Raw genomic sequence first — 12,926 nt, forward strand, 5'->3', positions numbered from 1 at the left:
GAACAATTTATCAAGCCACATCATCATTTCTTATTTTGAAAAGAAAAAAGAAAACAAAATTATATTTGTAAACATTAAATGCAAATAAATAACGTAATAAACATTAAACTTTAGCCTATTTAATTTTAAAATAAATTAAACAATAATAAAAAATTAAAATACATAATAATTTTTATTTCACGTTTGTTGTTGGAATAAGATAAAGACAAATGAAAGCGAAGAGAGAAAACTAACTGAAAAAAATATCAAACAAAAAAATGCACTGTTGTAGTGAAAGAAGAAGAAATAATAAGCAAATAAAATAAAAGATCAAACACATCATGTGACCCATAAAAAGAAAAATAGAAAAACAATGTAAAATGTAAAAAATTAAAGAAAAAACACATTACGTGCAAAAAAAAAATAGAATATCAAAGTAAAATATAAAAATTAAAGGAAAAAATAACATAAGACTCCACTACGCACCAATAACAAAAAAAACCAAAAACAGAAGCACCGCCCCACCATTAACATTATCATCTCCTCACATCTCTACCACCAACCCCGCCACCAAGGTTGCACGGACACGCCGGTATTTGAGCGTTTGCGTGTCGGATACGGACACACCATGGACACGCCTGAAAACGTCTCCGACACGCCAAAAACCGTGTCTTCGGTTTTTTATTTAAATCATAAACGTTTCGGACACGGCCCAACTCTGCCGGACCCGGTCCGTTTTCAGGGGACACGCCGATTTGCCTTTCCAAAACAAATCTTCAATTTCAATTGACGACATTACTAATTATATATAAACCCAATGCCCCTTCATTCCTTATCCAACGACGACACCTACTCTCACCACCGGCCTCACTTCGCCGCCATCCATACCCTGTCGCCGGCCTTTCCGTACCATTGCCCATAGTCCATGTACGACTACAGATTACAAAATATGTGCCTTCATTTCTCAATTTCCCTTAATTTCTCAATTTAGGGTTTGAGTTTAGATCTGTAAAAATCAGAAATTAATGAGTAATTGATGATTGAGGAATTAATGGACTCACGATTTTGATACTAGATTATTTAAGATTTGAGAATGAATTCATTTGTAACATACACAACTTCAGTACAATAAGGCTTGAGGGTTTTATTTGTTAGATTTTTGGTTTATAGTATTAAGTTGGGTTTTGATATTGATTGTTTATTTGTTTTCTGGGTTGTGGTGTATGCTAGTAGTGATGAAGTGTATGAGATAAGAATTGATAATGCCTTGCACGTGGCGAGTCAATGTGGGATTGTATGGTAGTTCATGATTTACCTTAACTATATGTTGTATTTCTTATTTAATTATTTATTTAGTATGACTTAAATTTTATTTAAGTCTATGTTTGTATATAAATTTTGTAAGATAAGTTTTATTTTGAACGTATAATGCGTTAATGTTTGTTTGCTCATATTTACGACTTTGTGGGTGACCAAAGTTTAGAGATTAATCATAAAAGGCTTTAAATTCCCTTTATTTAATATGTATATGCCGTGTCCATGTCCTAAAAAATCCGGAGTGTCGTATCCCGTGTTCGTGTCATGTCTGTGTCCGTGTCTGTTTTCATGCAACCTAGCCCGCCACCCATTTTCAGTCAAGCAATAACCTGTCAAGTGTCAATACTCTTGCATCTCACTACTAACCGACAATGATGAAAAAGAGGTATAAAGTTTTTGATTTTACAATTGACACAATTAAATTTGTATCATAATTCATAATGTTTAATTAAATAGTGCAATTACCTTTATACATCAATATTTACTATAGTATGTTGCCTCTGTCCCCGTAAAAAGTTTATATTTTCTTTATTTTGTGAGAGGGAAATATAAAGCAAATGTAAACAATTGACTGAGAAGGAGGGAATATATATGTACAACAACGTAGCCCATTTGAAATAATATATTGAAGATATTTGATGATTCTCACCAACATACATGGATTATTATACTTTATATATACACAAATTTTACAGTTAAGTAATGTGTCAACATCTTTCACCAAATTAAATAATTTTAATTTATGTATTAGCTTATACAATTTACCTCAAACACACCCGTAATTTTCACGGGAAAAAAAAACTTGTGAAGAAAAGGGTAAATCTATATTTTCCTTTCACTCTATCTACTAATGAGTATCATATCTTTTAAATTTGAATCTCTAATGTGAGAATAATTATTTTTTTATCTATTATATACCCGCATAATTTAAATTATTTTCATTTGATTAAACGTTACATCAGTTAAGAGAAAATGAGGGAAAATTTTAAGTCTTGAATATCACTATTATTTCCAAACTAAAAAACAATATAAATATATAACTATGGTTAATACAACTTATTATTCTTATAATTAATATCATCATTTTAATAATGTTGGAATAACGAAATATCTTTTTGACGTCGAGCAAAAATGATATCATTCGCCAACAAACTAAAATCAGAATCAGAATAATATTGTAACGTGTTAAAATAACAAAAAAAAAAAACGGTGTGAATTTCAAACTATTACAAAAAAATAGAAAAAAAAATATGTGAGCAAACATTTATTAGTGAAGAGTTAGAGAGTTCTTGTGATTTTCACGGAATATTAAACTATTTTGTAGTATTAAACACAATCATCAAAAGTTGGTTTTTCATTCTAAAAATAAATTAAAAAATCATTAAACATCAAAACGAATACTAATTAAATTTTGGGATTTTTTTATTATAATAAATTTTACGAACAAAATCATCATTTATTTTTCCAGCGTTTGCAGTTCTCACGATATTCTTTCATTCAAAATAATGTTAACCATTCAATCTACCTTGAATTATAATTCGCAAACAAAAATATAGAAATTTCTATTTTGAAAAATTTCTTTTAGATTGAATTAATTACATAGATCGATTGTTTTTAATGAAATAAAAATATAAGGTAGAAAAATGATCGAGACAGAGGGAGCATAATAATAAAAAGGGAAAAAAATAGAAAACAATAATAACAATAATCGATGCAAAACACTAACAAACATAGCAATATTCGTGATAAAATAATAATAAACGGTGGCAAAGGTTTAATAACTTGTGGCCATATGCATAACAATAAATATATTTTGATGATATATTCTGACAATATATGTATTGGTTAATATTTTTTTTTTCTTACGAGTCCCTTTTGTCCGTAGGGCCAGTGTTATCGCAAATCCGGACTTATATAACACCACCATGGTGACAACATAGCTAGCTCCGTGAATTTCACGAGTAATAAAATTAGTTCTTATAATTAAAAATCGTTTTCCGTAATTCTCTTAATTCTATCAAATATATAAATATTTTAGTGATATTGTTAGTCATGTATTAGCCTTATATTTAGTAAACAAATTGATTATTGTAACCTCAATATCTTGTACATTGTATTTATATGAAATGAGAACTGATCATCGATTTACGGGCAGTCGGGCACGACTCTCAAAACGCCGACTACATAACTTAAGTTTTAGCTAAATGTATAGCATAAGCGAATTGTACTTAATTTATTATCAAGTAAAAAAAAAAAAATTCTTCCTCCCCCCCTATATAATCAACGTTACGTAATTAGTTCTTGTGCAACAAAGAATAGCTATATATAACCTATTTCATTATTACCACTCCTTTTCTGATGTACATGTTCCTATTCTTGGTAAATCTCAAATGTGTGGACTATTCAATATGTGATAATAATCAAACAATGCTAATCAACATTGTTGCTCTATTGCATATATAAATGAAACTCAAAATTCATTTCGTTCATCAGGGACAATTAACCCAATAACCTTATAAAACTCCCTCTATAATAAAATATCGTCAAGGATTCGAGTTACAATCTCGAATCTTGTCGAAAAAAGAGGACTGCCTTAGAATACGCAAATAAAGGACTAACATGGTTAGCCACAAGATGATCTCGTTGCTTCTTGTCGGCCTTCTTTTTGCTGCAAATTTTAACCTATCAGGTCAATTTAGTATTCTTACCGTTGATTACATTTTGAGTCCTTTGTTCAAATTTATCTCGTTAGAGACCGTCTAAAAGAATAAAATGTTGAATATCCGATAATAAATTGTTAACGTGAATATGTCTTACAATGGTACTAATCAAGTTTTTATGGTAATTTGTCGAAAATACATTGCAGAGGCTCATATCGGAGTAACCTATGGCACAGCCGGAAACAATTTGCCAGCTCCAGAAGAAGTTGTAGCCCTTCTTGAAGAACATAAGATATCCAGAGTTCGTCTCCTTGAACCAAACAAAGAATTTCTGACGGCGCTCAAGGGCAAAGACATAGAGGTTATGCTCGGCATGACTAACAACGTTGTCAACTCATTTAATGGTAGCCAACTAGAAACCGATAAATGGGTGGAAGAGCATGTCAAGGCCTATGTTCCTGATGTCAAAATCAAGTACATTGTGGTCGGAAATGAAGTGAGCCGGAACAATGACCTGTTCAACGTCTCATTCTCTGCCGAATTAGTGGTTAACCAAACCCTAATTGCCTTACAAGACTTAGGCCTTAAGGACATTAAAGTCACAATCTCTTGTGACAGGTCAGTTTTAGAGCAATTGGACCCAAACCCGGTACCCTCAACTGCAGATTTCTGGCTATTTACCGGTCAATTTTTAGACCCAATCCTTAAGATTTTAAACGAAACTGGTGCCCCATTTATGACAAGCGTGTACCCTTATTATGAACATATTAAGTTCCCAAATGAAATTAACTCTGAATTCGCCCTTTTAAGTTCAACCTGCAGTGGTTTGACCGACGGTAAATATTGTTACCAAAACAAATTTGATGTAATGTTGGATGCTTACTACGTTACTCTAGAGAAAAGAGGATACCCCAATATGGAGATCATTGTTAGCGAGACTGGGTGGCCTTCAGATGGTGGTCTTGATGCCACTCTCAAGAACGAGAAGACTTACATCACTAACTTGCTTAAACATGTTCGTAAGGGTACTGGTACACCAAGGAGGCCTAGCAAGCCTATTCAAGTCTACCTTAACTTGCTCGATGAGAACAACCGGGGTTCCCCCGAGATAGAGAAGCATTTTGGTGTCTTCACTTCTGATGGCAAAATCAAGTTCCCTGTCAAGTTTTAATTTTTCACACATTTGAATTGTACTCAAAATTTGTAGTTTTTTTTACTTCTTTTCTTTTTTAATTTGAGTCTGCCGATTGTATTGAAATATGTACATGTCCTCATTTATTCAAGACCAGGTTTTTGTTTTATTTCGCCAAATATATATGTGATTAAATACAGTGCGTTTGTCTCACAATAGAACAGTCTCATACAAGAATTTGCGTAAAATCAAACTCATAACATTTTCAATTACACACAATCCTATGTACTCCGTATTTTTTTCACAGTTAACGACATTTTCACTCGGGCTACTTCAAAAATACAATCAAGAAATCAAATCCATGGTTGTCTTAGAGTCACCATTGGTTGAAGACCATGGATAAACTCTAAAACTCTTACATGGGGAATCAAGCTCATAACAAGTATCGACAAATCGTAGTTTTTGCCTTGGTGTGCTCATTGATCTCATCTTAGCCTTGGCGGATTGAGTGGCCGCCATATAAGCAGGGGAAATGGAAGAACTTGTTAGTTGATGACCATCATCTACATATGGTTTTACCCTTATGTCACAAAAAGATCTCCTAGGATAAGAGGATGGAGAGCTCATTTCATCTAAGAAATCTTCGGTGAATGGATTCCTTGGTCTAATCCTAAAGTTTTTGCCATGGTCGCAAATCCTTGTACTAGAATGGAAATCCAAGGGCGCGTTCTCCTCAACCCATCTCTTTCTTGGAGAAGTATGCCTTTCTTTGTGCCATAGTGAAAGTTTTTCTTCTAGTCTTTGATCAAGGTATTGCCTCTCCTACACAATTGGAAAAGGCGAGCGAAAAGGACTTGAGCTTAAGGTTATAATTAACACAAAATTAAAACTCGTGTAAGACAATCTGATAAGTTATTACAATACGTTTTAATATACAGTACGTTCTAGTACGAGAGTTCTATGTGACTTTATCATTCCAAGAAAGGACATTTTTAGATACTGTAACTAAAACTCGAAAAGAAACTAAATACGGAGTATAATATATGAGCAAGAAGTTACATACCCTATGTGAGAATGAGTATTGTTTCATTCGTTCTCTTCTAAATGCGGCCTCGTGCCTTTTCACAAACATGGACTTAGTTTCCTCCTTTGAGAACAAACTGCCCATCCATTCCCTCTGGCTCTTGCATTCAAGCTGATCAAATGATTACATAGCAATTACGAAACATTAGGGAGCGTAAAAAATACAAGAATCCCCAACCCGAATGATCAGACTCAAACATAAATCCCCGAACATGGCCTTAAAGTCTTAAACTCGAATTGACCCAATATGACCCTAATTCAAATTCCCCGTACTGGTCCTTGTCTCTAAAGCACTCGATAATAACACTTCAAAATATACCCAAAGTCGAAATGACCTGACCGAACACAAATGCAAATATAACTTCTACCACTGACCCTAATGAACAGTTTTTTTTTAATGTCTAGTGAAGTACCTTAGATCTATCTGCTATCATTTCATAACTCATTCTAGAAGAATGATATCTTCCACCAATATCATTGCCTTCGGAATAAGTTTTTCTGCGATCTTTACGTGAATACATGACTTGTGACCGATGCATAGACGAAGAATTTTTCAATTCTTTGCTCAGTTGACGTCTCACTGCTCGCCCTCGTGCTAATGCTTGTATTCTTACCACTGCCTTCAGGGCTCTGAATGCTTTCCTTGCCTAAAATTTTCAAAAAAAAAATTAAAAAAATCTAATCATTTGACACTGAAAACAGAACAATCTATAGTTTGACCAACAACATCTCACTCACAAGTGACAATACACAATAACCACAAGGTCCACAACTTCATTAAAATGTTAATATGATAAAAACGTTGGTTTTGAATAAGTCAAACTAAACAAGCTGCCGAATGTATTTTACATGAATTTGGAAAGATTGACGGTCATACACTGGTACTCTCTCTAGTCCAATTCCACGGTAACATCTACTTTTTGGAGGTCACACTGCGGAAACTTTGAACGTAAATATAGTCAAATAGTCGAATAAAATTAAAGAGATACAGAGTAATTTACAATTTGCGCATTGGTGTAAAAAGAAAATTGTGTGTTTGAAATTAAATGGAGTATTGAACTTTGAATATTGAAACTTACATATTTAAATTTGTTATGAAAAAGTTGTTCATCAAATTATACCGAGTATTCAATTTTTTTTGTTAAAAATATTTGTTTAATGTTTAAAGTGTTGCCTCAAAAGTCGAAAACCGCCAGAAATATATGTTACCTTTAAATTAGATTGAAGGGAGTATGTTATAAAATCCAAAAAATTCTTTTCTTCACAAAATAGTCCCTATAATGGAAGCGACATGTTTCTTCAAACTTATCAATGTAGTGTTGAAATGGGGATTGGGATTTGGGAGTGAAGACGGATTAATATAATACGGAGTAACTAATAAGGTAAATAGAAAGAATAAAAATAAAAAGTCGAAACTGAAAATTTCAAATTTCCTTTATTTAGTGTGTAAATGATAAATAAATGTAACATATATAGAGGCCTTACAAGGTAGGCCCTGTAGGCAGATTGAATCTTGATGGCAGCCAAATTCCAAACTTCATTTCCCTGAGGTATCGACCTAGATACCCCGGTGAGTCGAACCACCTCAGCAGCTGCCTTTGCTGCCGCCACAGCTGCCTCAGCTGCGGCGGCTGTGGCCTTGGCAGCATTCAATGCATGTTTTCTCTGTTCTTCTTTGGCTTCCCTTAGTGACTTGTGTTCAGGTGTTGATGTAGGAAGTGTTTTTACTCTGAATTTATCAAAAAACCATCTCCAACCTTTTGGTTGATTCTGAATATGAACAAAAACATGAGCTCATATTGATCAAATTGGTTAAAAAAAAAAGTGTTAAAACTTAAAACAGGGGAAAATAAATTATACGTAGTAGACCTTGTCTGCTTTTGTTTTCGACTCACAAGTGAATAAATTCTTGACAAGATTATACCACCAATTCTTCTTAGCCATATGAAGGTGATGACTTTTGATCCCCAAATTACATGAACCAATTTCCTGAAATTTTTAGGAAAATGTTGAAATTGATGTCATCAATCCCAAAAGATTAATAAAATAAACTACAGAGTACGAGTATAATAACCTTAGAGCGGTTTGGTGGTCGAATACACTTTGAGTTTGATAAATAAATTGCTTGTCAAGTATGTGTTCGTGGATGTCTGATAGATTACTTGTTGATTGGAAAACGATATCGAATCATTTAACACAGGACCATTACTATGAGGCACACTTATGGAGCTAACTACGGAGTAGTAGTACAATAGTACCCAATATGACAGTCTCATAGTATAGTACGATAAATTTTTGCAAATGATGACGTTGTATACAATGTAAAAGTTGGTACAAGCTTATACTCGGTGGTACTAAACAAGAAATTTTTTGCTACCCCATACTTGAAATTTTGGCTCGTGAAAATCATATAATCGGTCATATTACATCAAAATGGAAAGTATGGGAACGTAAGAAATGTTATGGAACATAATTTTGACCAACATTTATATACAAGTACACGTACCTTAAAATCCTATGCAAAAATGAAAATAAAGTTGAGCAGCTTTGAGCAACCTCGAAACTAAGGTATTTGTAGTTAATTGTTGAAATGAAAAATAAGGGTAAAAGTATGAGGGAAGAAAAAGTGAGAAAGTGGCTAGTGATGATGAGAAGTGATGCCCCTCATTAATGTAGGCTTTTTGTGACAGAAACTTTTTATTTTTTAAGCATCACATTGTAGTAGTGTACTAGTGTACTGGTGTTAGTTTCTCATATACGAAGTATGTATTGTTACTTTCATAGTTTCATGACTTGTTCAACTATTTTTATTTTGAGATATTCTACTTCCTTCTTTTAAATTGAGTAGTTTGGGTCGGGTTAAAATAGGTTGGGATCGGATTGTATGTTGTCATGTATCGTGTGATACATCATTACTGTATGGCCTTGTAAGTTGGATACTATGTGAGTTAATGTTACATGAGGTCATTTTAGGTCATTGTGTGGTTTCGATTTGGGTCAAGTTCATATTTATATTATTATTGAGTTAAAGCCTCGTTTGGTTGTCATACGTGAATTAATTTCCCATGATTTTACAAAACATATGAATTGGCCAATTCATGGAAATTGCCTAAAACTCCTTTGATTGACATCTTAGAGTTGAATAAGTTGAATTAACAATATATGGAGACTAGTAATTCCATAATAGTGGATAGTTGGGCACTCGACTTTGTTAAGATGTATATTTGTGTAATCAAACCTCCATAATAGTGGAGGGTTTACATAGCTTAATAAATAAATACCCCTAAACTGGAGCATGAAGGTCAAGAATGCCCATTGAAAATGAAAAATTCTAAATTTTTAGTTAAAATTATGAATTCTTTTCAAAAAAAATTTATGTCATTACTCACTCGTCTCCGTTGAAATTTTTTTAACCTCCCCTAATAAGTTCTTACTCCTGAACTCAAATGTACTTCTATAAATCAAACACAAGGGAACCAAACTAGAAATAGTTCTGTTGACTTATCAAACTAGGTAGGAAAAGTAACCAAGTACGTTAATACTCCGTATCATTATTGAAATGGTAATATGCAGTGTGTGTTCAGACTTCAGACGATGATCAAGTGAAACTAGTCATGTGAGTAGGGAAGTAGAAAGTGATGTAGAAATTGTCTTTAAGCCTGTAAATCCTGAATATTCAGCCAAATTGTATTTATTGGCTGCACTAACTTTAATCCAAGTCACTGTGATGTAATCCATCTTAGTTTCACATTTGATTCAGCGCCTCATTTATTTCGTGTTTCTTCTTCTGCGTCTACCCTGGGTATTAAATATTGAAAAGAAGTTGAATTGAAACCACAACGTGGAGCTTGTTTAAGAAAAAACCGCAATTGCGGCTAAATCCGGTTCGATTTTGGATAAGTGAAATTAGTCCCGTTTTATTTATGCGGATTTAAGTTTCGGTTTTGATCTTACCCTTTGTCAAAAACCAACTCAACCAAAGGCATTATGAACATCCATTTGATGGAGTTGGGGATTCAAAAGATCGGTAACCATTTTTATCGAAAGTCTCACCATAATCACGCCCCAAAGATAACACTTATGTCGTTCAACGTCTCGGATTTATATTTAATTTTGTAATGTGATGCCTTCTTCGCGGAAGGTCCGAAATTTTCCCAAGCATTATTCCTAATATGTGACCTTTTGGTCAATCTAAGTGTTAATGAGATGAGGCAAGAAAACCCGGTGGCGCAAAGAAAACTTTTGACAAGACAAATAATTAGCGAGAGATCGGTACCGAGAGCGCGGAGAGTCGGGAGAGGAGTCGGAATCGGAAGACTCGTGGTACCAACGAGCACGGCTTGGGCTCGCTTTGGATCGGCTCGAGATGGCTTAACGAGTCATTAAGCCCATATCAAATAGGTTAAAATACATTCGCCCCAAAAAGTAATTGGTAAATATGCTGAAACATTAAGTAGCAACATTCAAGATGCGGTGTTTCCTCTCTCGAACTTGTGTGATTACATAAAATATTGCTCATATTTTATAAAAATATTTTATCATGATTATAATTTTGTATCAGATATATCAAATGTCTCGTCATTTGCCAAATATTTTTACATATAAGTTTCGAGAATAATCTCCACAATGGTTAAAAAATATCGAAAGAAAAAATTAAATAAATAAACAATTTTATATAGGCTTTATTATTATTTGGGTTCGACTATGTTTTTGACATCACAAAGCAAGATCGCGAATTGAAAGGTAAATTACCAACACAAGGCAATAATTATAACTACTTTTTTTCAAACTCGGGTAAGTTCAAAAGATCGGCTCGAGCTTGAGTTTTGGTTATCCATTGAGCACAAGCTCAAGTCCTCAAGGAATATGACAAGCTCGGACTCGATAACACAATCCGTCGCTGCTACAAGTTAACACGGATAAAAGATTCACAGTAGGAATGATAAAACATTGCGTAAAACTAGAAACCAACTCAACCAAAAATTTAACACTTTGACCGTTGGGAGTCCCAAAATCGATTTTATATTCTAACATGCTTTATTTCGGTTAGCAATTTGACTGGTTTTGCTCTTTTAAATCGAGTTCAAATTAGTTCGGGTCTATCAATTCAAGTAAGTTTTGAATTTTATGTTCAATCAAGAGTTTGTTATTCATCGCTGGCTCGTAGGGCGCGCGCGGTGAAGGCCATAACCTCGGGAACCTCTGGAATGACGGGTGGCTGAACTGCGCGTGAAGGGAACTCGTCACGTCGAGTTCAAAGTACATAAACCGACCTCAAGCTCGTCCAAACTTAACTTTTATGTTGATTACCTATTTAAAACTAACCTATATATGTAAAAAAAAACTACGAAGTATGTATTAAGATCACATATTAGACTTACCCTAATATATATAGGATTTGTACCAAATTAACGTGTTTTTAAAAGTTCGAACCAACATTACAAAAAAAACACAAATTGCCTACTCAATGATTACTGATTAGGACTTTCCGATGGTGGGGCATTAATAAGGACAGGTAACACTAGGTGCAATGAAACTCAACAGGTTCACGCAACTTCATTCTACTCGGCATACATATGAGTAATGGATTTGACCGGGTTTTAGATTTTGAAGGGAGAATATATATTTTTGTTTTTTTGAAAGATATTACCATTTATAAATGGAAAATATAGTTTTTAAGAATATTATATTTTTTTTTGTGTAATGTTTTTTAAGTAAATCGATGCGGTATTTATCAAAAACATTATACTAAAACAAAACTAAAAAACTTTAAAATAAAATTCTAAATTTTTAGTTAAAATAAAAAAAAAAAAAATTTATGTCATTACTCACTCGTCTCCGTTGAAATTTTTAACCTCCCTAATGAAGTTCTTACTCCTGAACTCAAATATTTAAAAATCTTTAATATGTTATAATATTAAAATATTTACATTATTTGTCATGTAAGTACAATTCTTATGCATTTGTATAATGAATATTGAAAATTTAGATTATTTCAACATGCAACTTATTATTAAATTTAAGTTTATGATGTATTCGTTTTATCGCAAATACAAGAATTGAGCAAATAAAAACTGAATTTCGTAAAATTCGAGAATACGTGAAAAAGAAAGGATATGGAAAATCGGGTATACATTTAAATGGTAATATGCAGTGTGTGTTCAGACTTCAGACGATGATCAAAAATTGTGCCTTTATAAGTAGACAGTGATGTACGAAATTGTTTTAAAAACCTGAATATTCAGCCATAAGATTTTTGCTGCACTAACTTTAATCCAAGTCACTGTGATTTTTATTCCCATTTATCTGGGATATTAGTCATTCATGACCCATATGCCTTGTTCTTTTGGACTTAAAGTCACTTAATTTAAATTCAGATCAGATCTTATAAGTTGCGGATTTAAGTTTCGTTTTGATCCTATAAGTTGATTTAGTTCGAGATCCTATAAGTTCGATTCACCAAAGTGGCGTTCAAATCCTATAAGTTCGGATTTCTACGAAAGATCCTATAATAAGTTTTATCATCATTACAAATTAAAATAATAAAAGTTTATTTGGTCATCCATATCATTAAAAATAACAATTTATATTCATCTATAAGTTCATATCCTATAAATTCTTAAATTTAGAAAAGTTTATATACAAAGTATTATTTTAAAAACCAAATAATAACCTTTAAAAGGTTTGAGGTGAGTGAATTGACCCATGAAAAAGAAATCCTACTTTGACATTATTTTGAATTTTTTTACCTTCAA

At 33.0% G+C, this 12,926-nt stretch overlaps 2 protein-coding genes across 3 annotated transcripts; one reads left to right on the forward strand and one right to left on the reverse strand.

The window, feature by feature from the left end:
• The first annotated feature begins 3,783 nt into the window (after positions 1 to 3,783).
• Positions 3,784 to 5,267, forward strand: LOC141657247 (glucan endo-1,3-beta-glucosidase, basic-like). Its single transcript, XM_074464408.1, has 2 exons — positions 3,784 to 3,985; positions 4,163 to 5,267. The coding sequence occupies exons 1-2, from the start codon at positions 3,916 to 3,918 to the stop codon at positions 5,125 to 5,127; spliced, it is 1,035 nt and encodes a 344-aa protein (XP_074320509.1). The 5' UTR covers positions 3,784 to 3,915; the 3' UTR covers positions 5,128 to 5,267.
• Positions 5,268 to 5,292: 25 nt separating this feature from the next.
• LOC141657246 (protein IQ-DOMAIN 12-like) lies at positions 5,293 to 8,980 on the reverse strand. 2 transcript variants are annotated; one of them, XM_074464407.1, is made up of 7 exons: positions 8,678 to 8,980; positions 8,246 to 8,332; positions 8,041 to 8,160; positions 7,657 to 7,941; positions 6,585 to 6,818; positions 6,152 to 6,283; positions 5,293 to 5,910 (listed from the first exon to the last, which is right to left on the reverse strand). In XM_074464407.1, the coding sequence occupies exons 3-7, from the start codon at positions 8,113 to 8,115 to the stop codon at positions 5,434 to 5,436; spliced, it is 1,203 nt and encodes a 400-aa protein (XP_074320508.1). In that variant the 5' UTR covers positions 8,116 to 8,160; positions 8,246 to 8,332; positions 8,678 to 8,980; the 3' UTR covers positions 5,293 to 5,433. The 2 variants fall into 2 exon arrangements, with proteins under 2 accessions (XP_074320508.1, XP_074320507.1); XM_074464406.1 differs by lacking the exon at positions 8,246 to 8,332 and having other exon boundaries at positions 8,678 to 8,766.
• Positions 8,981 to 12,926: the final 3,946 nt, after the last annotated feature.

The sequence above is a fragment of the Silene latifolia genome, chromosome 5 (genome assembly GCF_048544455.1).
Source record: "Silene latifolia isolate original U9 population chromosome 5, ASM4854445v1, whole genome shotgun sequence".
Classification (NCBI taxonomy): Eukaryota; Viridiplantae; Streptophyta; class Magnoliopsida; order Caryophyllales; family Caryophyllaceae; genus Silene; species Silene latifolia.

Excerpts from the sequence above, each read along its gene's own strand:
- LOC141657247 (XM_074464408.1), top strand. The coding sequence starts at position 3,916 with ATGGTTAGCCACAAGATGATCTCGTTGCTTCTTGTCGGCCTTCTTTTT. Across the intron at positions 3,986-4,162 it reads TGCAAATTTTAACCTATCAG|AGGCTCATATCGGAGTAACC; the intron begins GTCAATTTAGTA and ends AATACATTGCAG.
- LOC141657246 (XM_074464407.1), bottom strand. The coding sequence starts at position 8,115 with ATGGCTAAGAAGAATTGGTGGTATAATCTTGTCAAGAATTTATTCACT. Across the intron at positions 7,942-8,040 it reads CGAAAACAAAAGCAGACAAG|AATCAACCAAAAGGTTGGAG; the intron begins GTCTACTACGTA and ends GTTCATATTCAG. Across the intron at positions 6,819-7,656 it reads CTGCCTACAGGGCCTACCTT|GCAAGGAAAGCATTCAGAGC; the intron begins GTAAGGCCTCTA and ends TGAAAATTTTAG.